At 49.6% G+C, this 27,872-nt stretch overlaps 8 protein-coding genes across 8 annotated transcripts; 5 read left to right on the top strand and 3 right to left on the bottom strand.

Moving 5' to 3' along the window:
• The first annotated feature begins 682 nt into the window (after positions 1–682).
• On the top strand, positions 683–4,005 carry BO79DRAFT_168678 (uncharacterized protein). Its single transcript, XM_025679438.1, has 3 exons — positions 683–917; positions 976–2,965; positions 3,015–4,005. The coding sequence occupies exons 1-3, from the start codon at positions 782–784 to the stop codon at positions 3,745–3,747; spliced, it is 2,859 nt and encodes a 952-aa protein (XP_025542343.1). The 5' UTR covers positions 683–781; the 3' UTR covers positions 3,748–4,005.
• Positions 4,006–5,044: 1,039 nt separating this feature from the next.
• Positions 5,045–5,873, bottom strand: BO79DRAFT_226014 (gluconokinase; the record flags this gene model as incomplete). The annotated part of the gene is made up of 2 exons (XM_025683767.1): positions 5,045–5,497; positions 5,595–5,873. The coding sequence occupies 2 exons, from the start codon at positions 5,871–5,873 to the stop codon at positions 5,045–5,047; spliced, it is 732 nt and encodes a 243-aa protein (XP_025542342.1).
• A 2,624-nt stretch (positions 5,874–8,497) lies between these two features.
• On the top strand, positions 8,498–10,617 carry BO79DRAFT_190420 (vacuolar protein sorting-associated protein 26). Its single transcript, XM_025680736.1, has 5 exons — positions 8,498–8,844; positions 8,955–9,427; positions 9,490–9,514; positions 9,613–9,729; positions 10,179–10,617. The coding sequence occupies exons 1-5, from the start codon at positions 8,625–8,627 to the stop codon at positions 10,394–10,396; spliced, it is 1,053 nt and encodes a 350-aa protein (XP_025542341.1). The 5' UTR covers positions 8,498–8,624; the 3' UTR covers positions 10,397–10,617.
• Positions 10,618–10,939: 322 nt separating this feature from the next.
• Positions 10,940–16,650, bottom strand: BO79DRAFT_190419 (putative endosomal peripheral membrane protein (Mon2)). The gene is made up of 6 exons (XM_025680735.1): positions 16,359–16,650; positions 16,234–16,300; positions 15,998–16,171; positions 15,744–15,950; positions 15,599–15,687; positions 10,940–15,544 (listed from the first exon to the last, which is right to left on the bottom strand). Exons 1-6 carry the CDS (start codon positions 16,434–16,436, stop codon positions 10,964–10,966), a joined length of 5,196 nt encoding a protein of 1,731 aa, XP_025542340.1. The 5' UTR covers positions 16,437–16,650; the 3' UTR covers positions 10,940–10,963.
• Positions 16,651–16,855: 205 nt separating this feature from the next.
• Positions 16,856–17,758, top strand: BO79DRAFT_207833 (E2 ubiquitin-conjugating protein MMS2). The gene is made up of 5 exons (XM_025682254.1): positions 16,856–17,008; positions 17,078–17,157; positions 17,230–17,355; positions 17,418–17,497; positions 17,551–17,758. Exons 1-5 carry the CDS (start codon positions 16,936–16,938, stop codon positions 17,609–17,611), a joined length of 420 nt encoding a protein of 139 aa, XP_025542339.1. The 5' UTR covers positions 16,856–16,935; the 3' UTR covers positions 17,612–17,758.
• A 496-nt stretch (positions 17,759–18,254) lies between these two features.
• On the top strand, positions 18,255–19,580 carry BO79DRAFT_243797 (LYR motif-containing protein; the record flags this gene model as incomplete). The annotated part of the gene is made up of 3 exons (XM_025685316.1): positions 18,255–18,303; positions 18,375–18,535; positions 18,603–19,580. The coding sequence occupies 3 exons, from the start codon at positions 18,255–18,257 to the stop codon at positions 19,302–19,304; spliced, it is 912 nt and encodes a 303-aa protein (XP_025542338.1). The 3' UTR covers positions 19,305–19,580.
• A 276-nt stretch (positions 19,581–19,856) lies between these two features.
• On the bottom strand, positions 19,857–20,870 carry BO79DRAFT_285802 (RWD domain-containing protein). The gene is made up of 2 exons (XM_025688403.1): positions 20,636–20,870; positions 19,857–20,551 (listed from the first exon to the last, which is right to left on the bottom strand). Exons 1-2 carry the CDS (start codon positions 20,700–20,702, stop codon positions 19,914–19,916), a joined length of 705 nt encoding a protein of 234 aa, XP_025542337.1. The 5' UTR covers positions 20,703–20,870; the 3' UTR covers positions 19,857–19,913.
• Positions 20,871–21,143: 273 nt separating this feature from the next.
• On the top strand, positions 21,144–27,150 carry BO79DRAFT_226008 (SIR2-domain-containing protein; the record flags this gene model as incomplete). Its single annotated transcript, XM_025683766.1, has 13 exons — positions 21,144–21,568; positions 21,776–22,379; positions 22,593–22,693; positions 22,748–23,001; positions 23,064–23,374; positions 23,436–23,975; positions 24,039–24,236; positions 24,268–24,328; positions 24,991–25,115; positions 25,315–26,189; positions 26,257–26,462; positions 26,528–26,618; positions 26,850–27,150. The coding sequence occupies 13 exons, from the start codon at positions 21,144–21,146 to the stop codon at positions 27,148–27,150; spliced, it is 4,092 nt and encodes a 1,363-aa protein (XP_025542336.1).
• Positions 27,151–27,872: the final 722 nt, after the last annotated feature.

The raw sequence follows: 27,872 nt of genomic DNA, 5'->3' as shown, positions 1-27,872 counted from the left end.
ACAATATGATCTTATAGTGTCTTCGTGGATTATTTCATCGCCCTCTACATAGATGAAATCTTATGCTCTCCCATCGACATTTAGTCCTCTAAATTTTCTTGGCATGGTATACGGATGGCTATGGATATCCGGAACCTGAGCAGGAGCAGTTGTTCCAATGTATTTAGTAGTTGCAGTACTGCTATTGTTCAGTTTCTGTTTCACCGTCAGAAATGGGATCAGACAATTGTAATCGAAGATAACGCTGGAACTCATTACAGAACCGAAGCTTCCTCCACGCTTCGTTAAACGGGCAGGCGAGCACTAGTATTACTACTCGCTGTTGGGTGTCTCCGTTTGCTGAAAGTAAGTACTACTACTAAGGTAAGCTCCGAAGTTGTTTCCGAGGCATCGGGAGCTTCCACGGTAGATGCCTAGTATCTCAGATTGCTGCCTCCTCCCTTCAATGGGTAGTCGTATTCTATTCCTCCCTTCGCAAAAACACCGGAATCAATATCAGCCAAGCATCAGCATAAATTACCGTGGATCTGGGTTTTTACAGTGTCTCATCTAGGCGCGCGCGTATTGAAGTGAATGCTAGAATTAGGGTGGCTTCCAAAACGGGCTGCCGTCTGCATGTACTTAATTGTAGTTGGTTTCCCACTCTCACCCCGCCTGTTCCCTTTATCTACCTTTCAGCCTTCTTCTCTCTTAATCTACACTTTCTCTCCTGTATCTTCTCCAACTCTCAGTCGATTTTCACTTTTCATCTCATGGTCTGTTAAGCAACCATCTAGCAACTATGGGAACCAGGGGCCTCGTTTTTATCCGCTGCCGTGGTAGATACTTCGTCTATTACAATCAATTCGACAGTTATCCGGAGGGATTAGGCGACGCCATCTTGAATGATATACCTGAAGACCCGGAGAAATATCAAGGCAGGTCCATGTTTCTTCGCCTACATAACAGCATGCAACGTAACTGACATCCAGTTAGAATGGCTTCGATTCATGCGAAATGTCTATGCTCAGCTCGTTCACCAATTTGAGACACAAACTCTTCCAGTCAAGGTTCAAAGCACCCGAGAGGAGTACTCGAGTGTGGCTCTGAAAGAGCGCTATGCAAAGAGCTTCTGGGCCATCGATGATCGACTACAACTACCCCCACTACAGACAGTCGTCCCGGAGCTGATGCATGCGTGGAACATTGAATGGACCTACACCCTCGATTTAGACCGGGAGGTATTGACGGTTGACAACTCCCTTCATCTCTACCTAGCCAGACTTCCCCGTGCAGGGGGGTGGATCAAGTATCTTGGACTAGATGGTCGAGGCCGTCGGGCAGCTGATCGGTGCACACCTGAAGGGGTTGTCGCCAATTTTGGCTGGAAACCGGAGGTAGATGGTGCCTCGAGAGATAGGTATAGCCACTTGAACATCCAGGTCGCTCCACTGGATACATTCTTCGACCAAGGAGACATCATTGATGCACGCGAGTCACTACTGGCTGCCATCTTTACGCGCATGCACCATAGATATCGACCTGTCCTGGATGCCTATCTTCCAGAGTGGGATCCAAGTTGTTTCTCGTTCAGGGAGATGGCCTTTGCCATACTGTCTATTGCTGCTGGTGAAATAACACTTGAATGTGCTAGCAGCCTGGACCAAAACCACCAGACAGAAGGCTACTACCTGGCTCGACAGGATGTTTCCCCCGAACTGACTGCGCCCGGCTATCTGCCAACCGTTCTTCCACAGTTTCTACACGAGTCTCACATCCCGGGTACTCAGTCTGGCTCAGCACCCAGTAGCAAGATCTACTGGCTTAGGAATGTCCTTGTGTACTTGGTTACTAGACTGGATCTGGTCGAGGTCGAGGAGGCATCCGTTACCGAAGTTGTGGAAGCTGGCCTCAGGCAGGGACTAAAGGATTTCCATGCCATGGTATTCTCCATCTTAGATGTCGTGCTGCTTCGTGTTCAAAAGTGTCCGGATGGAACCGTGCATGTTAGCAGGTCTCCTCTTACCGCACTGATACAGTTTGATAATAACAACTCAGGGTTTGCGAATGGCCCTCGAACAAGGGTGTCGTCTTCTTACCCTGCGCAGGAAGATACATGCACAGCCGAGGAATCCACAATTGACTTTGAGAACCTAGAGTTGGCCAGTCCGTGTGATTCAGAAAAGTCTACACGAGAAAACATCGCTAGCCCTAGCCACGAGGAAGTCTCTGGTGCAGAGGATGTGGCCGCCTCTGTTCGGGAGCCTCAATCTTCGAGTTCTGAGCCTGTGGAGTCACATCTGTCAGTACATGAAGACCCTGTCGTTGACGATGATCATGGTTTCGGCCCAGTCTATTCACCGGATGTTGATGATGGAAGCGAAGATGCTGCTAGTTCTGAGATACAAGAGGGGTCTCAGCTTGAATACCCAGCAAGCGGTTCAGATATTTCGAACGATATGGGATATGATGACGATGACGGAGAGTCTACTGGTGATGGGTCTGGGAATAAGACGCACACCGATGCTTTTCTCGCGGTGTTACGTTTCTTTGACGCAGCTACCTATCAAAACCTGAAGCATGCAAAGTCGCGCGTATTCCCCAATGAAATACTTGGAGCCATCATGAAGTTCTCCGATACGCGGACCTATCGCGCGCTTGGCGAAGTGTCATCTTACTGCCGAAGAACCGGTAACCGTGAGTTTCGCTTGAACGATGACTATGCTGTTGTGGGCTTTGACAGTGCCGAACAAAGCTTCATCTTGGAAGATCTGCACTCGGGGAAGAAGAGCAATTCCCAAGTAAGGCATTCCAATGAAGATTCGTGGTTCCCTGTCACCCTCAAGGATGATGAGATAAAGTTGAATCCTGTGATCGGAATAGCCGATCACACTCGACAAAGTATTCTGAGTTCTGTGGGCATGGTATTCTCGGAGGTGGTCCACAGACGTTCTCCTTATACAAAGCAGATAGACATGCCCGAACAGTAAGTTTTGCTGGCCAATTGGGTTATGGGTATCTAACCTCCTCCGCAGGATGTACTATGACTATTATGGCGGCAGTCAGATCCAAGAACCCGAGCTCCTATTCAATATTGAAGAACACACATATGTCGGGTCTGTCGAAGATGGCTGGGGCAGGTATCTTGCGCGAAACTACCAGCTCAACGGTGGTTTGGATACTCCGGACTATTTGATCGTTCATATTCGCGGCCCGACATTCCGTTGCCTTCTACCCCCTAGGTACCGTGAGCTCGTCATGGATATCACCCATTGCAATGGGTTGTATTGCGTTCTGCGCCATGTGCGTGACGAAAGTCCCGAGGAATGGGACCTGACGATGAAGCATACTCTGCGCCAGCTTCATCAACGAGAGATATCGAAGAAATCGAGTTATACTGTCAGTACTAGAGGACGACCTGTTGTGGTGGCCTTTACCACGAGTGTCAGATTGTTTTATTATGTCCACCGGTGTGAAGAGCCCGCAGCCCTTGGAGCCGATGCTAGTTCTTTGTCTCGTGATATCGCTGCACGGTGTACGGATGCAGACCCCAGTCGACGTCTCATTCCCCTTCTTCCCGGAGGTAAGACCATCGACTTGAAGACAAGCGATGAGAGAAACGAGTTTGAGAGCTGGATGAAGATCTTCTGCGGTAACATAGGAAAGTCGACTGAGTGGGACCCTTTCACGGAAGAACAGCAGCCTCTCATTCCCAACAAAAACGTGCCCAGAAGTCCTGTGCAGGACACAGACGAGCCTTTCTTGTGAAGACTAGGGGTATAGGCAATTGTGGGCAACGATACATTAAGAAATAATGATAGTATATCCTACATCTTGAAGTGGCCTTGACTCTGTGTTTCCGATGTTGTGCCGGCTTGCATTCTTACCACATTCGTCTGCTTTCCTAGCTCAGAATGCTCAGGGTAGAAAGAACAGAGATATCAAGGATGGGTAGAATGCTATTCAGAACCTCTTATCTAGTTCAAGTTTTATCACGGTGGTATTTGCTGAGGCTTGTGTTCTTTCTTAGATGACCCGCTTGCTTCCTTGTTTCTTACATCGATCTGCTAGCGATAAAGACAACAGAATGATACACTACTAAGGGCATAGGTCAATGTCATACTTATGAAAGGATCTAAGTAATACAGCTTATACTTTATAATTCCACAATCTGTAAACCCCATTGATGTATCTATCCCTAAAGCACTCTAACTTATACCCCATGCAGCTACTCTGTACCAAGAGTGCAATGTAGACTTAACCACCAATCGGAGCATGACGTAACATAGTAGTCAGTAGGGCCCTTCTTCTCCTTCCATCCCACACTTACTAGGCTAGTATTCAAACCAAGTCATGAATTCACATTCTGATACCCGATCGAGCTGGCTTAGTTAAGATGCTAGCTATGTAGGTGCTTCAACCTTCTTCAAGCAGAGAATATCGCCCCGAACGCCTACAAATCCCCCCTCAAACTCGCAATTATCCCAAAGCAACGCACGCCACGACGTAGACGTAGCTAAACAAAACCAAAACACATCAAAGGTAAGGTAAACTAAGCGTAGACATCCAAGGTAGATATAGTCGAGTGTCGCAGCCGGCTGGCCCGCTGCCTTGCCTGCAGCATGAATTCGGCGAACTTACTAGGCTACTAGTAGTAGCTAAAGCCCGTCCAGTCCGATTCCAGCTATACCATGTCAATATATTGTTGTAAGTATCCGTCCAATCTTATTTATATCCAAGGCAGGAGTGCATGATATTGCTATGGACTAGAAAGTGTGATCTTTGTGACATTTCTAAACATAGTCGTATGTAGATGAGACATAGGTAGGTAGGTAGGTAGGTAGGTAGGTATCAATCAACAAAGCCGAACAAAAACTGAAAGATGCAACAATCCAAAGTTTAGACTCCCATGTCAGAAATCAATGAAAAGACAGCTCAGGCCCAAAAATGCATGTGAGAATGCAATATCATACCCAACTCCATACACAAAACCCCATAAAGGTCAAATAAATCCATCATGCACCAGACACAACATACACACTTCTCCCCGGACACAGGTGGTCAATTAGCGATACCTGGCCAACGTATCCCTCACCAACTCCAACACCTCCGTCTGGACCTCCGCCTGCGAGGCACGCACATCCACCGTAAGGGCATCCCACTCGCCCTTGGGCTCCTCGAGATCCTGCAACTGCGACTGCACCATACTACTCTTCATGTAATGGGCCTGTCGATTCATGACTCTCTGCAACAACATGGTCTCATCCAACTTGAGATAGATGAAATGGATCTGTACCGAGGGGGATCCGTACGCCGCGACGCGCATCACGTCCCGGTATTTCTGCTTCAGGGCTGAACAAGCAACCACTACGCCGGAGGGCGGGTGGAAGTTGTTAGTTTCGGAGGGGGAGAGCGCTTCGATGGCGGCTTGGCGGAGGGAGATGAGCCAGTCCCATCTGTCGGCGTCGGTGAGGGGGATGCCGTTGGACATTTTTTCTTTGTTGTTGGGGGTGTGGAACTGTTGGGTGGTTGGTTAGTTGGTCAGTTAGGTGTGGTTGTGGTTGTGGGTGTGGTTATGGTATGTTAGGTAGGGTTGTTTGGTTGGTTGTACGTACATCATCACCCTCTAAGAAAGGAATGCTAAGTGCTTGTTGAATCCCCTTGCCTACTGTGCTTTTCCCACATCCTGCTGGCCCCGTCACTACCCAGATGTGTTGGATTTGGTCTGCCGGCGGTGTTGTGGTGGTGGTATTGCTGCTGGTGCTTCCCCACATGGAGTTGGCCACGGAGTTGGTCAATGGGCTTTTGCTGACGGGACCGCGTGTGGAATCTACTACTGCCGCTGCTGCGTTGGTCATGGTGGGTTGTTGGGGTCGTTCGCCGGCGGAGAGCATGGTGGTGATGTTGTTGGTGGAGCAAGTAGAAAGGGTTTTTGAGAGGTGAGGGAGTTGAGAAGTTATGTATGACGTCCTTGCGAACCGTGGGAAAAATAGGGTTGGTTGTAATTCAATTCAGTTTTATCCACCCGGGAGGAATAGTGGTGGGAAGTATGAATATGTTGAATGAATGCGAATAGCCTATAGCGGCGCAAGTGGTCACCCGACGAGGAATGAGGAGAAGATTGCGGTAATTGAATATAGTGGTAGTAGTAGTGGTGGTGGTAGGTGAGGTAAGTGGTATGAATAGTATGGGGTAATGGAGTCTTCGGCAGTGACTTGGGGTATATAAGTAGTATAAAGGCAAGGGGGGGAGAGTAAGAGAGAGGAATGGAAAAAGGAACCAGCAAGAGGAAGGGGAATTAGATCATAAAAAATAGTAGATAGATAGATTTCAGGGCAGTTTATAACAAATCAATAAATCAATAAATCTCCTTCAAGTATGAAATGCAAGTGGGTCACCTCGTCGGGGCACAGTCATCTCATTGGGACTGCCAATTTCTCATGATTCCTTCTCTTGATTTTCTTTGATTTTTCTCAACTCAAATATGAGACCCGGCTTTGAGTAATGAATTAATAGCAGGTTGGGGCCGGAAATTGCCAGAAGGGTTTCCACCGCATCGTCATGGGCTGGTGGTGAATACTAGTCGGGGAGCGATCCAAACCACATCCGCCATCGAATCACAAAGCAGCTGAAAACTATTTGCAGGCGCAAAAGAAGTAGGGCATTCCGAGTGGGGGGGGATATTGAACAGCGAAACGGGCGAGTGGGGGAGACTCACTCCAAGCAAGTCAACTTTCAGGAGTCCGGCGGTCTGGTCATTAGCGGGAGATCCGATCGGTAGCAAAACACCTCTCCTCGTATTGTCGCATACACACCTCCATACAAGCCTGAGAGAATAATAAAAAGTACGCGCGCATTCCCTTTCCACCCCCCCCCCCTTATTGCCTCATTTTCTCTTTAGCAGCAGGAACAGGGGGAATTTTGCCCGGGAAGGAACCAGTCAGCTCAGCGAGACCATCATATCCCTGTGTCACCCAATTGAAATGTTGCTGGCTGACTTTGTCCGGTCTTCCCGCCATGATGTCACTGGGTCTGCTGCAACCGGGGATTCGGAACCGTAATTTCGTACGTCTGTTTCTGGTTTCTGACGGTACCGGGACGGGTAATGGCTCGAACCCCCACGCTATTCCCATCCCGGTATTGGGTCACCGTCCCCAAAAGGGTCGTTTTCCACGGTGCGCTTTCCAGGCCATATGCTAGTCTTACTATTGCTAACGGACCGTCTAAAGTGGTCCCGAGTACAAGAACAGGGACTTCATTGTCTACCCCGGTCCTTGCAGATAAGATAAAACAACGGATCAAGGTTGGAGTGACTTAGTCTACAGAATCATTTCCCGCGCCAAGCTCAACTTTTCACCCTCTCTTATCCGACTGGAGAACATAGAACCTTCAACCTGCCGATGTTCGTTCCCGTGGCCTCCACGGCCATCAAGCCTGCCTAGTCTCGCCCAACTTGGCCAGACGACAGGTCAAATCAGGGTCTTCAACAACTCACGGGTGTTACTTTCGCTGGAACTTTGCTGCCTCTCTGTGTTACCCTGCTAGCCATGGACTGAGAAAAACCAAAAATAAGCTGCGGAAGACCGCCATTCCTCCCAGGAACCAGTCAGAACCCATGCGGACATATCTGGCACCCGCTGATTGATCCTGCATACTCACCGCTTGGGACTGTGGCGTGCAGATGGATGGCCGCGGCTCAGTCTGGGGAAACTCTGATTGCTGGCATGCGAGTCAAATAATGCACATGTCGAATTCCCCGACGAACTTCCTTCCTTGGGAGGAATCAGGCAGTCTTGCTGCCAGCACGACGTGCAGTACAACCTAGATACTCTACTTGGTACATCCAACAACACGGAAACATGTTTCCAGCAATGCCAATTAAGGTTACGGGCCCGCGGCTCTTTGCATATTCCTACCAATAGACATGTGTTTCTGTTGACTGTGTGCCCGATGACTGCCTGTCTAAGACTGATCAAGCATGAAAAGCAGTCTGCATGCGCACAGAGGTGTAACAACGCTGGGCAGATGATGCGGTTACCCCTCCTGACCGACAGGAGTTAGATGAACGTTCAATCAAAGCCCACGGGTTTAGCATGCGCTATCGTCCGGCTCATTCTCGTAGTGTCATCGTAGGATCGGTCATATGCTGCACGACCCTTGATGGCGGACAAATTTGCCTCGAACACGAATGGTAAATTTCTCCGTCTGTGCCATGTCAATCGTGTCATGGATTGTAGGGGCGTACATTGCTCTTCTAATTTGACATATCCGGCTCTCCCTTACCTAACAGGTATGGCAGCTCTGTCGCGATCAATCGCTGCATCATGAACTCTCCAGCTTTCCTATTCATGAAAGGCCTCTAAGAGCAGAGATTTCGCTTCTAATGAGCGACTACTATGGCTTTTATATGGTGATGATGGTATAGTTGCGGATGACATAACTAGTTAGTACTGCTTACCTAAGCAGTGATATGCCAGGTTGCCCACCGCCAGGCAGTCGGGATGCCGCCTAACCAGATGAAGCTGAGTGCGACATGGCCATTGTGTGATATCGCATTCCATAGGCCGATTCACCAAGTGCACTACGCTCGTTCCAGCTGATTGAACTTCTTATATCTTTCTTCGCCCTCGAACTCCTCGCCTACGATGACCTCCCTCTTCTTCTCCACTCCCGTCGACATCGATGTGGTCCTCGAAGACAGCGATGAGCGTCAGACGGTTGATGTCAAGCTCGACAAGGGCCGTCGCGAGAGGGTCCCCCTCTACATGGATGGAGAGTCTGTCAAGGGTGCTGTGACGGTCAGACCTAAGGATGGAAAGCGCTTGGAGCACACGGGCATCAAAGTGCAATTCATTGGCACGATCGGTATGGAACAATGGCTCTGATGAGGGGGCGGGCATGCCTCATCATCATCTCCACTCCACAGTTGCTCTAAGGCTTCAAGTCTCGATGCTAACATGCAATTGCTTGTCCAGAAATGTTCTACGACCGTGGTAACCATTACGAATTCCTGTCGCTGGTACAGGAGCTCGCAGCTCCCGGAGAACTGCAGCACCCCCAGACCTTCCCGTTCAACTTCAAGAATATCGAGAAGCAATACGAATCATACAACGGTATCAATGTTAAGCTACGGTACTTTGTCCGCGTGACAGTATCTAGGCGCATGGCGGACGTGATTCGGGAGAAGGACCTCTGGGTCTACTCCTACCGCATGCCCCCCGAGACCAACAGCCCCATCAAGATGGACGTCGGTATCGAAGACTGCCTGCACATTGAGTTCGAATACTCCAAATCCAAGTACCACCTCAAGGATGTCATCGTAGGACGAATCTACTTCCTGCTCGTGCGCTTGAAGATCAAACACATGGAGCTATCCATCATCCGTCGTGAGACGACCGGATCTCCGCCAAACCAGTATAACGAGAGCGAGACGCTCGTGCGCTTCGAGGTAAGTCTGCATACAACTAGAATGGCTGCATGAGGTCCAAAGCACTAACCTGCTGCCCGCAGATCATGGATGGATCACCTTCCCGAGGTAAGTCGGTGGCTCGGACTCACTTGGCTCTCAGACATCGCAACACGTCACACTTGCGGTATTATCACGACGGAACATCTCTCCTGACCTGTTTCTAGGTGAAACCATCCCCATCCGTCTGTTCCTTGGAGGATTTGACCTTACCCCGACATTCCGCGACGTGAACAAGAAGTATTCGACGCGCTACTACCTCAGCCTGGTACTTATCGACGAAGGTACGTGATACTATATCCATCTGCGTTTCATCTGCGTTTTAGCCTCGTTTGGCGACTGCCGTTCATGAATCCCGTCTGGCGTGGGATAACCATATCGGCCATCCCACGCATGTGAGACCTGGCTTTGGGTTGCAAAGGCGTGGTGGTGGCTAGCTAGCTGGCCCACTTCCTCCATAGCCAACATCCATCCCACGGCATCCCACCACCCAAGTCAATAGCCGGTCGGCTATTGATACCTTTAATCGGGCCGAAATGCTGCAATCTGGCCAGTGGCCACAGTTGGGGTGTTTCCCCCCGTGACTAACCCCCACGCTAAACCTCAAACTATTCTGGTCTCGCGTGGTAGCCCCACCGGCCCCAGTTCCCTCCCGTTTTTCCTTGCGTTCCGGAAGTTTCGATAGTCACATTCAAACACCCATCGTGCTAACACCCACGGTCTATCTATACAGACGCTCGCCGTTACTTCAAGCAATCCGAAATCGTCCTCTACCGTCAAGCTCCCGAGATCGCCATCACTCCTCAAATCGCCCAGCAGCAACAGATCCAACAACAGCAGCTCCTCCAACAGCAGCAGCAACAGCAACAGCTGCCCGCCGGTTCTGCGACGGCCGGCCCCGGACGAACTGACACACAGCCTCAGTTCACTCAGCAAATCCCTGCGGCTTAATCCAATCTGTGTCCGCGTCTCATGCTGTAGCGAAATAGATCGTCTTTTGTTCTTGGGCTGCTACTGATGCTGATGCCGTGCTGTGCTGTGCTGTGTCAGGCTTCCGTTTGATGTTACCTAACCCTTACTACCCATTATACCCTTCTGTGTATTAACCTATGTCTGGCTGTATTTCTCCCTGTGTTATGATGAAATCTCAGCAACATGAAATTTACTTTATGATCTGTTCCGTATTTGATCCTTTCTTTTTGTATATTCCGTGATTACATGGGTTGGGAACAACCTGGTCCTATTACCTGACTATGGTGTCAATGCATTAAGGTGAAAAATACGACCTAAGAGTACCCGGAGAATGCTCAACACGACGTAAAATCGAACACAGAACCATTAGCAACCTAGTCATACAGCAAAGTCCAAGTAGACACAAATCAACCAACCAAGGACAGACAACAGCATCAACGCTTGCTAGATGGCACGATCGTCTATGTAATACTTATGTCCCAACGAGCTTAAAACATCATATATGGAAATTAGAAACAACAACTGGCATCTAGGCAACCCTATACATCATACATAATAGCCAGCAGTAGCACTACCACCATTAACCTCCTGAAGAATCCTCCCGAGAGCATGCAAAACTTCACCATCATCCTGTTCCTTCCCGGCAACTTGTACGGCCCGCACAACAAGCGGGTAGATCCATGCAAGATGCTTTTTGTGATCCTGGTCAGAGTCAGAACTAGGTTTAGCGGTGGTGGCTGATTCGCTCGGCGCTGTCTTGGGCGGCGGGATCGCCGACGGCTCGCTACGCAGGTCTACCATGCCGCGGAGGAGATGTAGAAGGGATCTGCGTGCGGGCGTGGGCTGCGGCATCAGGCCGCGGAGGGGTTGGTCTGCGATGTAGCCTTTCAGGGATACGGCACAGCGGAGGATAAGGTATGGGGTGATGGAGCGGGCAAGGAGGATGAGAGCGGTGTTTTGTTGTGCGGAAGTGGCTTGTGTGGCTTGGGTTGAAGGCGATGATGCTAGTTCGAAGAGTGTGTCGATCACAGCATATGCCAATTTGGTGCGTGTCGTGGGTGGAGGTTCGAAGGTCCTTCCGGGTCGTATTTCATAGATGTCTTTGAGGGGTTGGTTTTGGAGGGATTTGGCGGGGATGTCGAAGCGCTGAGGGAGGTAGATGAAGGACGAGAGCAATAAGGCGCAGGAAAAGTCCCGGCGGATTGAGTCCGGGATCACGGATGCTCCAAGTGATGGGATGATTAGTTTCTTCAGTCGTTCAAAAGCAGCCACGTCAAAGGACTCGTCTTCCAGGATGGTGGCCCGGGGAACGGAAGTGGTTCGATAACCTCGAGCAGTGACAATACCGCTTGCGATGTCATTGACGCTCTTCCAGAATTGTGTGATTTCAGGACGCTCCGAGTCGCCATATTGTGTCTCCACGTAAGGAATTGCAACTTGAAGAACGTTCAAAGAGGCCGTTGTTGACTTTCGCCAGAGACTCGGTTCCCGATCCTTCCCTGACCATTCATATCTTTGGACAATGGGGTTTGCGAGGTGCTCTAGGGTCGTAGCCAGTGAACCGTTCGTAAAGATGTCTTTCTTGATGCCGTGATCAGCGATGTACCAGCTCAGGAGATCTATCGCGGCTTTAGAGAAGGCAAGATAAGTCGGTCTCTTTGAGTCACTCGAAGAGTCCCACTTCGTCAACGGTGCATCCGCAAAATCAGCAAGACATGATAGAATCTCTGGTTGTGAGTCGTCTTTCTCAAGGCATAGTGTCTTCAAGCACTCAATGATCATGGTTTGAAGGCGGGATAAGCGATCAATGTCTGGCGAGTATGGAGGGGATATTGAATTCCAAGCGAGAAGACGTATATGTCCGAGGATGCTTTCCACCTGCTCTCCAGCAATTTCATCCTTGTATAGTCGATAAATCTGCTGGAATGACTGGAGGTATGCTATTGCCGCATCTTGATTGGGGCGTTCCAAGTCAAGTATATCTTCCCTATCTGCCGGGTGTCCATCTACCCAGAGTAGCCAAGCAGAACGCAGGGCCTGTGTACTTAGACTACATGATGCCTGCACACGACGAAGAATATTCGACAGGCTGGCGTATACAGCCTCACTGAACTCAAGAAGCTGTAGGCTGATCAACTTTCGGAAATATTCAAGCAGCCGTTCCCAAGACTGATCGAATAGATCGTCTTGAACGATTGGCTCGAAGAAAGTAGTGATGAGATCAGAAGCCCCCTTTATCATGACAACAGTGGTCTCAGTCCAAGCCTTGAGATCATCGGAAGTGCGATTGCTACTCTCCTCTCGGGTGATGGTAAGCTCGGTCTCGATTTCCTCTACCATTCGGAATAAAACACGGTTCAGACACAAGCGCCATGCCTTGGGCGACAATTGCTGACCGTAGGCGTCAAAGATCCTCAAGAGTGTTTGAACAGCGCAGTTCCGAATTTCCGGCCTGCTATCCGTCGTAAGGTCAACGATTCGTAGAAGGAGCAATAGCCACAATGCGTTTCGCGACACTGAAGGATCCTCCCCCTTGGCTAGCCCTGCAAGGGTGTCCTCAGTCACGGAGGAGTCAATATATACCTCAATGCAAAATTGCTCGATTTGTCCCTGGAGGAAGTCTGAGACATTCCAGAAAGATGAGGTAGTTGTCAATGAGATATTGAAATCCTGCTGTTGTAAGGCAAATTTGGAAAAAGAGTCCACGAGACTCAACCGACAGGGCACTGGAAGCAAGGAAATGAAGTCGGAAGCTATGAGCTGCAGAGACTTGTACGCGACTCGAACAAGTCGCGGCGAATTTGCTGTCGATGATGGCTGACGCCCTTTCTTTGGTGTTTCGGTGCCATTGGGCTCGCCGAAAACGCTTGTTATGAGATCGAAAACAACGGACCATCCATCAACGAATGTTTCGGCATATTGTTCGAGTATGCTCTTTAAAGTTTCCAAGCTCTGCTCATGAACTTCGGCCACGGGCGCTGAAGGCGACCCTGCCGAACAAGCTCCACAATCATAGAGCAGTTGAACTTGATGCTTGAGTGTTTGGAGGTTTCTCAATTGCCGTGCATTCCGCTCGGAGACATCTCCGGTATCCGTGTGCTTCAGTGTCTGGAAAACAACGTCATTAAGAACCTCGTTGGCTCGTAGACGAAGCTTTTGGATATTTGATCTGTCCGCTGCACTTGACATCAATCTTCCCGTAAGAAGTTGCCAAGCGTCTTGATCAGTATCAGCTAGTGATGAGAAACGTTCAAGGTTTGCCCTGGCTAGCTCGTTCGCCTTCTCGAGGACAAATTTCAGGAGTTCATCTTGCGTTTTCGACTTTCCCATAGAGCGAGATACACGGTGGGTGTTTTTGCGCATCAAATATGAGCGCGACTGAGGTGAAAGAACGGTGCTTGTTGTCTCAGCCGATTCTTGCGTCGATTCTTCGGGTGCTCCAGAAAGATCTAAGAGCGCAGTCAAGATTTCCTGAAATGAATCGCTGGGATATTCGCTAGTACTCTCTAGCATTTTAGCCGATGCTGCCTGCACGGCTAATATCTCAGAATTGAGATTAGCCTTAGGCACATCGACACCAGCGGCAGAGGATGTTTCTCCGGAAGTAGTGGTTGATGCTTGTGACTTCGTGGAAGCCATACCGATCACCAAATCTGTGTCTTGTAGGGTCCCTAGTATTATTGACCAGGCCGGCTGGTCTAGTGTAGGGCCTAAAGCGATGCCCAAATTGAGCAGCGCCCGCAAGCACAGGAGGTTCCGGGTACTGAGGGACACAAGCGCAACGTCCGAAGGCGCACTGGAAGTCTCAGCCGGTAATGGGGAACCAATAAGCGACGCCTGAGACCCCTTCGATTTCTCATCTGATGATTTGTTAGACTGAGAAGCGGCTGTGGTAGGCGCTGCAGTGCCTGCAGTCCTTGTGGAAGTTGCGTCTGCAGGCATGGCTGCCTTCCCTATAGTTGTTAAAAGAGCATCGCGAGGCGTAGATAACCTGAGAAGGCCAGCAACGTGGGCTAACTTCTGAATTGATCGAACAAGGTTGTGGTAGAAGTCATCATCAAGCGAGGCATATAGAAATGTTGAGCAAGCGGCAAGGATAGCAGGCCAGCATGTCTCGATGATTCCGGCACAGCTTTGTATTGCTGGGAGTTGGGGATGAGATTCCAGCAGCAGGGGATTGATCGGTACAGAGGACTTTTTGGGACCCAACGGCTGCAATCCTTTCGAAGAGTTCGTCCGTTGAAGGTCCTGTGAAGGCCGAGAAGAGCCACCATCTGGGTGGGGACTCATGACACGACTTCTTCGTTTTTGCTTCAGATCGGGCACCGTCAAGGGAAGTATGAATTTCGCGAGTCCTTCAGCAAAGCTACCGATGCAGTTCAACACAAGACTATAGATATAAGTATCAGGAGGAGTAGGAGGATCAGTCTTGTCAAGCAACTCCATATACGGTGTGCGAACCACACTCCACTGACTGCTGATTCCTGGTACATCAGTGTCCGTTGATGGAACGGTGGTTCCGATGACGCCAGCAACCCCACCAGCCTCGAGCGTGATCTGCTCCTCAGTGATAGATCTCGCATGCTCAACTCGGGAAGGGACGGTCGATCGGCTACTAACTCCGATCAATGTGGGCTTTTCGGAAGTTAGGCGGACAAGAGAGGCCATGTGGTCTTTGAGGATATTCTTTCTCCGGTCATCCCTGTCGTACAGCGAATACATGAGCCTTACCAGACCTGGTTCGGCATATAAGCCTCGAAAGACCTCCATGCAGAGGACTCGTTTCCAAGGGGAGTTTCCGTCTGGCTCAAGGAGATGCGTCAAGAGACCAAGGGCCATCTCGCACTCCGCGGGAAGGAGTGACATGTGGCGTTTGAGGAGCACCAAGAGGATGCGACTGACTCGAACAGTCTGCGAAAAGCTATGCCGTTCAGACAGATACCTTACGATCAAGGGCATGAGCCGAACTCGCAAAATCTGCGTTAGCTCGGAATGGACAACGAATAATTTGCCGCTGTTGACCAGGATGCTCTCAATAAGCTCAAGGGTGAACGATGAAGAGAGGGATTTGATTCGAAGGAAGTACAAGGGTTCGCCATCAATAAGTCGACAGAGGTCGTCCAGGACCTTGTGAGTCAGTGAGCCATGAAGTCATGTCAGCTTAAGTGGAAGGCCACCTACCCGCAGAGCATCGTATGCAAAATACCCTACATTCACAGGGTTCCCGTCGACCTTAACAGTCGTCGTTGGAGTTGTTTTATCGAAATTCTCTGGTTCTCTAGTCAGGCCTGTGTCGCGAAGGAATAGAAAGTACATGGTTACTGACTGTCTTCGATCGATACACGGTCAAATGTTGATACGATCAGTTGCTGCAATGTGGCTGCGGCGGTACTGGAGACTGCAAGCATCTTGTTCCCTTGCAGAGTAGCACAGATCTCCAAAGTGCTTACTAGGAGGTCTCCTCCCAGGTCACTGGAGTAGTGCTGCAATAGGGAAGGCAAAGACTGCAATATTTTGAGCTGAATGTCCAGGCCTTCGCAACGTCAGTATGGAATGTAGTGTTTGTAGGTGGTAACTTACTCATGTTCGTTGTCTCCTTCAACCCAGCAAGTACATCTTTGAGCCGCTCAGATGGCAGCGATCGTGAGGCCACTAGCCTTTGCAGACAGACGACCCCAATGCCTGCAAGCTTCGCATGGCGGCTGTGGCACGCAAGGATAAATGGATTCGCAAACTTAGGCTTGCGCACCAAATCTATAGAAAGTTCAGCGTATGCCCTTGACGGAGGTGCAAGCTGGTGGCTTGCAAACGCTCACCTGCCGAAATCTGCGCTTCAGAAGTAGAAGGCAATGCCTTCAATTCATTAAGGGACTCTTCAGCTGCCTACAATTTAGTCAGTACTGCACTTGCGTATCCCTTTTAATTGAGTGATTAAACATACATTACGCAATTCAGAGTTTCTTCTCTTGGATTCCTGAATCAGGTTCAAGAGCTCTGTCTGCAAAAATTGAGAGGACATTTCCACCGGAGTGTTTAATCAGTACATGGCCGATGCCACTCCCTATCGATCAAATAGTAGTATCACTAGGCAGATGTGGCTTCATGTGGTTGGGTCGCTGGTTGGACGACGGAATACAAAGCTAAGCACTTGAAACACGACAATACCAGACCAATATGTTCTAGATACAAGCCGCATCAATATAAACTTGCAGCAGCTGTAGCAGACAATGACTGGCTCATTTAAAACAACTCAAAAGCAATGGCATCAGGAGTGACATCTTGGGAGCGCCAAGGCACCCGCGGAGATAGAGCTATCACGTGATATATACAGCCGTTATCATCACGTGCGGTAGTTCTTCAGGAACCCGGCGGGACCAGATACGCAGCCCAGCCAAACGGCCGGAAGTGGGATAAGGTCACAGTGCCCCTCCTCCGCCCCGAGGATCGAAACGTCTCCCTTACAACTTCCTATCTAACTTTCGCTCACTTTCGACCTAACCCTACCTCTTATCTGCACAATGGGAGCTAAAGTGCCCAGAAATTTCAGACTGCTCGAAGAGCTGGAGAAGGGTGAGAAGGGCTTGGGAGCTGGTAAGTGCTATGCTACTCATAGTCATAAGAAACCCATTTCGCTGACGTATTCCAATCGCTATTACCTAGAGTCATGCTCCTATGGTCTTGCAGATGGTGAAGACATGATGATGAGTAACTGGAACGGCACTATTCTTGGCCCCCCTCACGTTCGTCCACCGCTTCCGGGTCGCATCCGTTATACTACACAGTAGCGTCACTGACTTTATGAACGATCGCAGAGTGTCCATGAGAACAGAATTTACAGCGTCAACATCCATTGCGGTCCGGACTACCCTGACAACCCCCCTACTATTCAGTTTGTATCCCGAGTCAACTTGCCATGCGTTGATGGCCGGAGCGGAAAGGTAAGGATCCGTCCTGTCTCGACCACTACTACGTGAAAGGTTTCCAGTCTGACTTCATATAGGTCGATCCTACCAAGCTGCCTTGCTTGGCTCAGTGGAAGCGCGAGTATACCATGGAAACTATTCTAGTCGAGCTCAGAAGGTAACCATTGCCTGACCTTCAGGCTATTGTGTCTTTATACTAACAGTTTCCAGATATATGGCTCTGCCCCAGCACAAGAAGCTTCCGCAGCCTCCGGAAGGCTCGAACTTCTAGAATAACGGTATCATGACTGGTTGGGGACACGAAAGCGGAGTATATGGTTGGTTTCTAAGTCAGTTTCATCTGCATTTCTTTTCAATGGCTTATTAGAGCATGTACAGTCTATGCATAACGGCGGGCATGGCGCGGTCTTCTTTGAAGCCTAGTTGCAATTCATCGATTTAGAACATTGCTCAGTATGAACCGTGTGTCGCTTTTGTCAAAGCCATATCTGCCGAACTAACAAGGCCTTGTACCCTTGTTTTTGGCGGGTATTCGTTCATATTCGGACAGCTTTCAGAAGCGACCATACCGGCGAAAGACATTAGACCATGATCAGCATATAGAGGAATATCCGGAAATCGGGTCCCTTCCGTCGCCTGTTGTAGATCGGATAACAGTAGAGTCTATACAGCTGCACGGCACGCACTGCAAACTTCCGGTGCAATCGATTCACAAGTAATAGTGTCGGCCATTTGTCAAAATTCTAAAAGTTCCTACACCATTGCATGCCCTGATTACAATATATTATTGTTTAATCACAGTATAGGCATATCATTTCGGTTGCACGTGACGTATTTCGGATTGCCGGAGTAGTCACATGTCTCCGACTAAAGTCCGGAACTTAAGCCTTCAGGATCATGCTGTCTCCTCGATAATGCATAGAACAGTTGTTCCCAGGCAGTCTTCCGCTCATCGTTTCGCAAGTAAGTTTCTTCAGAGACAGTAATGTACTGAGCGTCACAAGAGTTTGACTAACTGCTGTTTTCCTTTCCAGCTTTGGCACTTTATCGAGCGCTCCTCCGACAATGCGCCAAACTACCACATTCTCCCTCCGAACTCGCTGCGTGCAAGCCGTACATCCAGAATAGATTCAACAGATACAAAACGCTTCAGAGTCCGTCTCAAACAGCCAATTCACTTAGGGCAGGCTACGAGGTGCGTTAACAATCGGCTCTCAATCGACCATTCCGTATCTAAATTCCGCGATTTCGCAAACACTCAGGCTCTTGACCTACTGTACTCAGCTTCGCAAGGCAACCAAAATGGCGTTCAACGGATAAGGAAACTCATATCGGAAAGTGAAGCGGCAAAGCGACAGAAATCCGAATGGCACAGGGAACGAGCTAAGGTCATTCCGGTAAAGCCCGTGAGCCGGAAGGAGCTGAAGAAAGAGGCAAACAAACGTTACCGAGTATTGACTGCGAAACGGCACCCGGATGCCACCTCTATTCTTGCACGTCCTCGGCCTGTAGTCAATGGGAAGCGTCGAGTTCCTGTACTCGTGAATGCGCGTGGTTTCCCATTCCTGCTCATCAAGAAGCCCCAGCCTAAGTTTCTTAGCGCCGTGCTGGATTCGAAACTGAAAAGGCGCTGGAAGAGGATGGAGCGCCTAAAAAGGCTCGAGTCTGAGTTGCCCATGGCCAGGGACGAGGATGAATGGGATCTATTAACTGGCCATAAGGAAGATGCAAAGTGGGCTGGGCCAGTTAGAGTGTCACTTAAAGAGGTGCAGGGACAAATATCAGAAGGCGATAGGAGGACCAAGGAGCTGGCGCAAGCTATGTGGAAAGTCGTTCTTGAAGAGCGCAAGCTGGCGGAACAAGAGGAGAAGCAACGGGTCGAGCAAGCCGGAGAGCAACCAGCGGAAGGAAAAATGAATTCCTCAGCAGAGGAACACGATAAGAAACGGCCGAGTGAGGGATGAATCAATGCCGGAAGAAATGTTCTGTTACAGCCATCCAAAGCTTGCGCTTGGCAGATCATCCTGTCCAGCACATTATCCTTATGAGCCCAAAGCCGTCACATCCACCACGCTACCAGTACGGTGCTATTGTGAGAATGCTCCAGCGTCCCTAATTGGAGCTGAATTCGGCGTATTCACTACCGTTTACGGGGTACGCCGCTTCTCCGGCCTTTCATCATGTCCCTTATGACGGGTCAACGCTACTACCAACAGAGTGCGTTTGGAAATAAGAAATATGGCAGGTACATGTGCATAGTGCAACAGTGGCTGGCGCATGTACAATCATAACTACCACATACTAGTCTAATGTCAAGTACAATGTCTCACAAGGGATTCATAACTGCTTCCATCTGCTATGCGGTAATAGACAAATGCTTTCGTAGGCTTACTGCACACCAAACTTCGTGGTTGGCTATCAACTGCTCAACGCCAACCAGCTAGCGTCCTTGTCATACAGCCGAGATTATTTACAATATAGTAATTCCAAAGAATGCCAACTTCTAGTGGCTCGATCCTCATCAAGCACAGAACTGAATTCTCGCCAGAGATCTCATCTAGAGACCCCAGCTTCTAAGCAGCTATCTTCATATTCTCCACAGCAGCCGGAATACCATCCTCCTCATCTTCATCAAAGTCTGCCCTTCCAGCAAGACCTCTCTCCCACAGCTGCTTGCCTGTCAACTTCTTTTCTTCCTTTGCCGGACCCTTCTTGGTAGCCTTCTTCTCCTCCGCCTCCTTCTCCTCGCGCTTCCTCTTCTCTTCCTCCTCCATCTCCTTTATAAACTTGTCGCGCCACTCCAAGAATGTCTCCCGATTGACAGCAGTGCCCTGGAACTTCCGGTTCTCCTCCTCTTCCGCCTTCTTCGCCTCCATCTCTTTTTCGGCGTGAACGGCATTCACGCGCTCCGCCATGAGCTCTTCGGCGCTCTCCTTCAAAGCACTAACCAGTGTGAATACCATAGCCATTCCCAAGTTTTCCTCAATGGTCGGTTGCAAGGCTTCGAGAAGCCGGTCCCGGTCTTCACTGATGTCTAGTCGGGGGTGTTTCGGTGCGTTCGGAGGCGCACTCAACTCTAGTTCCGGTGCAACATCCGGGTAGTCTGCTGGGTATGTGACTTGCAGAAGCAAGACGGGCTGCTCTGTTTCTTCGACGTCATTTTCGGGTGCGTCAAGAGCAATTGATATCCGGTATGAGGTGTCAGAAATATCTGGGGTAAGATCCGGTCAGCAAATTTGTTGTTTGAGAGACTTCAGATGATGCGTGCAATGTGGATATGGCGCTATCTTCTTACCTGTGATTTCCTCAGGAAAAATGGAGTCGAGCACTTCGCGCTCTTCAATCTGGTCTTCGCGGCCCATGCTGCTTCAATTCTGCCGCCGGCGGGGCTGGAGGGGTATTGTTTGCTTTTGGGTTTAGGGACAAGAACGATGGCTGGAATTCAAGATTCAGACACTTGATAATCTAGCAATATAATATATCGAAGAGACCAAAGAAATAGTCCCTAGTCTTATGGTCTAGACGTTGACAGGCTCGTGCTTGGGAATTGAATTCCTCGGTCTTAGGTGTGTAAGTAGAATACGCTGCGATCCCACATGCAAACCAAACAAACAGATAAGGAATCGCCCAAATTTGTCCCGCCCGAAAAAGGGAATTTCTATGCTCCGCCTTCTCGAAATTCAAAGCTTCAAGCATTTACACTCAATATTCTTATTTATAAAACTTTTCTACCCTTTGCTCCGTGTCCTCGAATAACCCCTTCAAGTACGTTTGACATATAATTCCGTTACAGCTTATAGATCATGGGAAAATCAAGACCTCACAACAAGAAGGCCTCCAAATCTCGCGCAAAGTCCGTTTTGGGCGCTGGCGGCTCGGTTTCGAAACAAAAAATGAACGAAGACCCCTCTAAGCTCCTCGAGCAGGCGACGATACAGCTCCAGACCGGTCAACCGGACGCAGCTCTCCAGTTAGCTCAGCAAGCCCTTAACAGTGCGCCGGACAATTCTCCATCTCAATTAGTGGCACTTAATACCGTTGGAGAGATCTACGTTGAGCTGGGCGAGATCGATGTTGCAAAACAACACTTTATGCGTGCCATCGAGCTCGACCCGAATGGCACAATCCCTGAGGCTGAAGGAGGCGGTGCTGAGAAGTTCCTATGGCTAGCTCAATTGAGCGAACAGGGTGGGAAGGACAGCGTTCAATGGTTCGAGAAGGGAGTGTCGTCGCTCAGGCATATTATCCAGCAGCTCGAGCAGAAACCTGGCCCTGAGGAAGCGCTTGAGCTGGCCGAGAAGAAGCGCAAGATGGCGAATGCCCTCTGCGCTGTTGCTGAGATCTACATGACCGATCTCTCGTAAGTCGCTCTTCAATTCACTCTTCCTCCCATGGGTGGGTTGGTCGCAGATCTTTTGGTGCTGACTGTCAATAGATGGGAAGAAGATGCGGAAAACCGTTGCGAATCACTCATCACAGAAGCCCTCCTTGTCGCTCCGAATGCGCCCGAAGTACTACAGACCCTCGCATCGATCCGGATCTCGCAGCTACGGACAGAAGAGGCTCAAGCAGCGCTCAGGAGGAGTCTCGATCTTTGGAAAGACCTACCGCCCGAGGACTTGTCCATTCCTGACTTTGCGACAAGAATCAGTCTTTCCCGTCTTCTGATGGAGGTCAGTATGGAGCTTGAGGCTCTCGAGGTGCTGGAACGCCTAATCCTGGAGGACGATCAAAGTGTGGAGGCATGGTATCTTGGAGGATGGTGTCTGCAGCTCCTGGCCGGGAAGCAACAAGCACCGAAGGATGCCGATGAAGAGGACGGCAACACCCCAGAGGCCAGGCGCCATGCATCACTCGTGGCTAGCCGCGAATGGCTCAAGCAAAGCTTGACGCTGTACGACCTCGTTCAGTATGAGGACGAGAGGCTTAAGGAACACGCACTGGAATTGGTCCAAGAGATGAACAAGGAGATCGGTGAAGATATGAATGACGATGAGGCCGGGGAGGGTGAGGAAGATTGGGAGGACGAGGAGATCGAGGTGGAATCTGATGGCGATGACGAGATGGCTGACTCATAAAAAAGCTGCATGTTTGATTGTTACGAAAGTTCTTTGTCACGATACCAGTATATAAAAGGGCATGTTTTCCGATACAACCTACGGGTCTTCAAAGGACTCCGATCGCGGACACGATCCAGCAGTAGTCGAACTAGTAGTAAGTACTAGCAGTAGCTGCGATAGTCTCTCAATCAGCAGACGGCGCCGGATAAAGTAGGATCCGACCGCTTTCCCCGGGCGATAACCAGAGCCAAATTTATTCCGGCAGTTCGACTTCGAGTGGCAAATAGCTCAATGTGAGTGAGGAGTCGTCTTAGAGGTTGCTGGAAGCGTCCTATCTTCCCACACAGGATGGACCTTGTTTCAGCGCCCAGCGGGGAGGATTCCTCGTTGAAGGATCCGGTGGTCCAGGTGGAAGCCGTTGATATTGCCTCCGCAGTATCAAAGGCCGGCACCGCAACGGAGAATACAGCCGCTGCGAAGGAAGAAGTGACTCAGTCGGAGTATGAGACCGATAGCGACGGCTCAGGCGACGAGTGGGAGACTCAGTCTCTATACGAAGACGCTATCCAAGTCCTACGCGACGATCAGCTCCGTGAGGGTGGTAAGCACCCTATATGATGTCCTCTATATGCGCGCACTGACCGGATCTTCTCCTTGTTTTAGTACCGGATGCCTGCACACTGGAAGAGGCCGTCGCCTATCGGAAACGACTCCACGAGGTTGGCAAGGCTGCATTTGTTGAAGAAACGCTGGGTCAGGACAAAGTGACTGCGCGGAAGCTGTGTACTGCGTTCGGCATCTTGCCCCCAGCCTTTCTAGACGATGCGCCGGACGAGGCCTTTCATCCTCTCCTGGCTATCGCGATTTCGCGCGAGTTCTCCAGGCGCCCGAAGCTCCCACAATATAATACAATTGATGATGCGGTCAAGTTGCTCAAGGAGAGCAAGAATATCGTCGTCTTAACTGGCGCTGGTGTATGTTGATCAAGAGTATTGGTACCCGTTTATGAAACGTGCGCTGATAGGATACTCTCAGATTTCTACGAGTCTCGGAATACCCGATTTCCGTTCAAAGGACACTGGTCTCTATTCACAGTTGGCGCATCTAGGCCTGAGCGATCCTCAGGAGGTGTTTGACATCCAGGTGTTTCGCGAGGATCCCAGCATCTTCTTCTCGATCGCGAAGGACATTCTTCCCACCGAGAAGAAGTTCTCGCCAACCCACGCTTTTATCCGTGTTCTGCAGGATAAGGGGAAATTATTGACCAACTACACTCAGAATATCGACAATATCGAGGCGAATGCCGGTGTTCTCCCAGAGAACATCGTGCAATGTCACGGATCGTTCGCCACGGCTACGTGTGTCAAATGTCAGTACAAGGTCAAGGGTGATGAGATATTCGATGAGATCAAGCAGGGAGTTATCCCTCAGTGTGACGCTTGCCGCAAGCGCATCGCAGAAGATTCGGGAATCAAGAGGAAGCGGAGCAGCAACGGAGTCCACAAGAACCGCAAGGACAATGATGGGGACAGCACTGATGACGACTACGAAATACCCACCCCTGGTGTCATGAAGGTTCGTGGAAAACTACATCTTGTACATTTGTTACTTACAATATGCTGATTCAAACTTCTTCAGCCCGACATTACATTCTTTGGGGAAGATCTTCCTGATGAGTTTGGCCGCCGGTTGCTACACCATGACCGTGATCAAGTGGACCTCGTTATTGTTATTGGGACTTCATTGAAGGTCGCTCCTGTAGCGGAGGTTCCGGGCGTGCTCCCTCGAACGGTTCCTCAGCTTTATATCTCGCGTACCGTAAGCCACCTTTTTCTTGTGCTCTTGCGCCTCGAGCTTTGCTAACAAGATCTCAGCCTGTGTCGCATACGGAATTCGATATCGATCTACTGGGCGACTGCGACGTGGTGGTGTCTGAGCTCTGTCGTCGAGCTGGATGGGAACTGAAGCATGAGATGATTCCCGAAGACGAGAAGGTTGAAGTGCTTCCAGTGGAGGGTTACGAGTCACGACATGTGTTTAAGGTTGTCGGCGCATAGCGGCGGCGTTTGGTCCTGGTCATCTCTGGCTCTGTGAATATCAAGGACGGCGTAAGTTTGGGTTTTTCTTTGAACAGTTTCTGTGGGTCATCTTGTTGGGAGGCATAGTATGTACGAGGGATGCTTAATCGGGTGCATAGCTGTACCATACAGCATGTAGTATGCTTGCTGCTTCGATGTATTTATGTTTTGTTTGACTGGCATCAGCCTGTGCGATAAACCGTTATTAATTCTTCATTCACCATATTCTTCGTTATACTATGTTTTACCCCAATGCTGCTATAGTCACAGTAGTTGTGTTCCCATAGGCTGGTTCAGATATTCTGGGGTGAAAGATGGCGGGTTCCCGGCCAAATCCATCCAATCCACTGGAACAAAAAGAAAATTTATTTCCGCTCCTGCCAACGGCCATTAATTAACAAAGAACCCCCAGCAGATCAGAGCGGACCAAGAATATTCCTTTGAAGGCAATTTGGCTCTGTACCACTACCTCTGAATATTGATACATCCTCCAAATACGTGGCGAGCGTGAGTGCAACCGACAATGGAGTATCTCATTCGCTTCGCCCAGGCCCATGAGTCTTTTCGGCAGGCCGAGATCCAGGCACTGGCTGACCTGGCGGGCGTGAAACTCGAATTCATACATTATGATAAAAATGTAAGTAGTATAAAATCTTTCTTCTGTTCCTCAGTCCCGATTTATCTATATCATACATTCATTGTGCGGTTTCTTGCCCCGCGTGAGGAACAGAAAATGTCACTCACCCCTCCTCATTGGGATCATTATTCTGTCCCCGCACCAATGACTATCCACCATCTATCTACATTTTATACATGCCGCTAACCACCACCATCAGTCCCCATTCTGCACAATAAGACTACCCGATGAAGCGGCAGCTCGTGCAGTGATTACCCGAAGCATTATAGCCAAGGATATCTTCGAGCTCTGGGGCCAAGGCACCAACTTCGACGAAGTCTACGCCGACGTCCGCAGGCGGACGGAGGATCGCTGGGCGCAGTACAGGGACTCGTCGTTCCGATTCACCATTGACAGCTTCGCCGGAAAGCGCAGCAGTGAGAAGAAGCGCGAGATCATCCAGTCATTCTCCTTCCTGGGGTTCAAGGGCCCCATTCGCATGAAGAACCCGGACCAGGATTTCTGGGTCTTTGAGGACTACGGATTGGATCTTAACTCGCCTGGTACGCCTCGTCCTGAGGGCCAAGAGCCAAAGATTATTTACTTTGGACGCTGGATTGCGAATAGTAGTCGCGATGTCGTCAATAAATATGACCTCAAGAAGAGGCGCTATATTAGCACCACCTCTATGGATGCGGAGTTGACCCTCATTACGGCTAATATGGCTCATGCCGCGCCTGGAAAGCTATTCTATGACCCGTTTGTGGGTACGGGGAGCTTCTTGGTGGCTATGTCGCATTTTGGGGCTGAGACGTTTGGATCGGATATCGATGGACGCAGTTTCAGAGGTAAAGAGATGATGGAGAGGGGTGGGACGATGGGAGTGTTGTCAAACTTCCAGCAATATGATATGGTCGGCAAATTCATGGATGTCTTTACTTCCGACCTTACAAATACGCCTTTGCGCTCGGCTCAATTCTTGGATGGCATCATCTGTGATCCGCCTTATGGTATCCGCGAAGGACTCAGGGTTCTTGGGAGACGTGAGGGTCTCAGGAACGAAGAGGTCATTATCGATGGAGTTCCTGCTCACTAGTATGTCTACATTATCGCTTTTTGAGTATCGGTATCTGGACTTGGATGCCAACTAACATGCGTTCAGTCGACCCGGATATATTGCGCCTAAGAAGCCCTACGGCTTCGAGGCCATGCTCAACGATATCCTCAACTTTGCCGTCAGAAGCCTCGTTACAAATGGACGTCTAGCCATGTGGATGCCAACGGCAAATGATGAGGAGGTTGAATTAGCAGTTCCGATGCACCCGAACCTGGAGGTAGTGAATGTATCTGTCCAACCATTCTACACCTGTAAGTTCATATCAAGCCTTTCCAGACAACATGTGAGATTTAGTACACGGCTAACCCTTGATCAGGGTCTCGTCGACTCATCACCTATCGAAGACTACCAGAAGGACAGGTCTCGGATGTTTCCAAAGGCCGGCAAAAACTGGATGCTCAGGGAATGTACGCAGACGAATTGAATGAGTTCAGAAGAAAGGTATGCCATACCCATACAGTATACAAGTATACAGCCCTAACTATTCAATCAGTATTTCATGAAGAACCCGCCCGACAGCTCGAAATCAGGAAGAGAAAGCTCCGCCTCATGATGAACAGCATTAGAATAGAAAGTAACCAAAAATCGAACAAAAGCAATGACTCTATAACGCCCAACATGATACAAACCAAAATCAGCCACATCTATACTCTACAAGTACCATCAAAGCTTTCCCTTTTCCACTCGAAATCTCCCAAACTCCCCTTCCAAATCCACCCCCTCTTCCCTCTTAACCCTCTCTACTTCCCTCGCCAACTCTTCCCTCAACAACCCAGCCAGACTCTCCCCTTCCTCATCATCCAAATCCTCCCTCTGCCCACGCCCAAACATCACATAGCTCAAATGAGCCTTTCCCTTCCCTTCCGCCGGCCGATCAGGCGGCCTGGGGATAACATGGAAGTGAACATGAGGGACCTGCTGCGCAGCTCTGACACCTAAACCAATTCCAACTCATTAGCCACCAAATACCATATCAAATAAGTATTCAAGAACCCAAATCTCAAATATGGACAATAAGACATGTAGATATCCAAAATTCCACAAGTCATAAGATCGACAAACCAAATCGCCGCGCCGTCAAGGTTACACAAGCATAGCATATGCAGATAGATAATGAAAAAAAACATATAGATAGTAGTAAGATAGCAACCGAACCTACCATTATTCTGCACGACATTCCAATTCCACAACGAGTTAAAGTCCCCTTGCTCTTCCTCCTCTCCGAAGAGGGTGCGCATAACCACCCTCGAGATAACGGGGAGCCATTGGCCGATCTGTGTCATTCCATCCGTCAGTCGCCCATAGTAGTAAATATCAGTATTCAAGACACTGCCATAACCCAACAAACCCAAACCAAACCAAACCTTATATAACTAACACATAAAATAACAACGCAACTCAAATCCAAACAAGCAAAAAGCAAACCCCAATTCCAGAAAACAAACCCAAACAAGAACTTAAACAGTTAACGTACCTCCCTCCCCACAACCACCCCTACATCCCCCAACCTCTCACAATGTTCCCTCGTAGCAACCAAAACATGTCCTCTCGTCAAGGGCATAATATCCAAAAATGCCAGGACATGTTTCGTGGATAAGAGGAGGTGTGCATGGCCAGGGCCGTCTGAATTGCTCGGCTCGGTAAATGAATCCGGGGAAGGA

Source organism: Aspergillus costaricaensis (assembly GCF_003184835.1).
Source record: "Aspergillus costaricaensis CBS 115574 unplaced genomic scaffold BO79scaffold_7, whole genome shotgun sequence".
Taxonomy (NCBI): Eukaryota; Fungi; Ascomycota; class Eurotiomycetes; order Eurotiales; family Aspergillaceae; genus Aspergillus; species Aspergillus costaricensis.
Note: the sequence above shows the minus strand (reverse complement) of the source record. Positions and strands in the feature narration are given on the sequence as shown.

Excerpts from the sequence above, each read along its gene's own strand:
- BO79DRAFT_207833 (XM_025682254.1), top strand. The coding sequence starts at position 16,936 with ATGGGAGCTAAAGTGCCCAGAAATTTCAGACTGCTCGAAGAGCTGGAG. Across the intron at positions 17,009-17,077 it reads TGAGAAGGGCTTGGGAGCTG|AGTCATGCTCCTATGGTCTT; the intron begins GTAAGTGCTATG and ends GCTATTACCTAG. Across the intron at positions 17,498-17,550 it reads ATTCTAGTCGAGCTCAGAAG|ATATATGGCTCTGCCCCAGC; the intron begins GTAACCATTGCC and ends AACAGTTTCCAG.
- BO79DRAFT_168678 (XM_025679438.1), top strand. The coding sequence starts at position 782 with ATGGGAACCAGGGGCCTCGTTTTTATCCGCTGCCGTGGTAGATACTTC. Across the intron at positions 918-975 it reads AGACCCGGAGAAATATCAAG|AATGGCTTCGATTCATGCGA; the intron begins GCAGGTCCATGT and ends ACATCCAGTTAG. Across the intron at positions 2,966-3,014 it reads CAGATAGACATGCCCGAACA|GATGTACTATGACTATTATG; the intron begins GTAAGTTTTGCT and ends CCTCCTCCGCAG.
- BO79DRAFT_285802 (XM_025688403.1), bottom strand. The coding sequence starts at position 20,702 with ATGGGCCGCGAAGACCAGATTGAAGAGCGCGAAGTGCTCGACTCCATT. Across the intron at positions 20,552-20,635 it reads TTTTCCTGAGGAAATCACAG|ATATTTCTGACACCTCATAC; the intron begins GTAAGAAGATAG and ends ATCTTACCCCAG.
- BO79DRAFT_190419 (XM_025680735.1), bottom strand. The coding sequence starts at position 16,436 with ATGTCCTCTCAATTTTTGCAGACAGAGCTCTTGAACCTGATTCAGGAA. Across the intron at positions 16,301-16,358 it reads GAAACTCTGAATTGCGTAAT|GCAGCTGAAGAGTCCCTTAA; the intron begins GTATGTTTAATC and ends ACTAAATTGTAG. Across the intron at positions 15,951-15,997 it reads GAAGGAGACAACGAACATGA|GCCTGGACATTCAGCTCAAA; the intron begins GTAAGTTACCAC and ends GACGTTGCGAAG.
- BO79DRAFT_190420 (XM_025680736.1), top strand. The coding sequence starts at position 8,625 with ATGACCTCCCTCTTCTTCTCCACTCCCGTCGACATCGATGTGGTCCTC. Across the intron at positions 8,845-8,954 it reads GCAATTCATTGGCACGATCG|AAATGTTCTACGACCGTGGT; the intron begins GTATGGAACAAT and ends TTGCTTGTCCAG. Across the intron at positions 9,428-9,489 it reads AGACGCTCGTGCGCTTCGAG|ATCATGGATGGATCACCTTC; the intron begins GTAAGTCTGCAT and ends TGCTGCCCGCAG.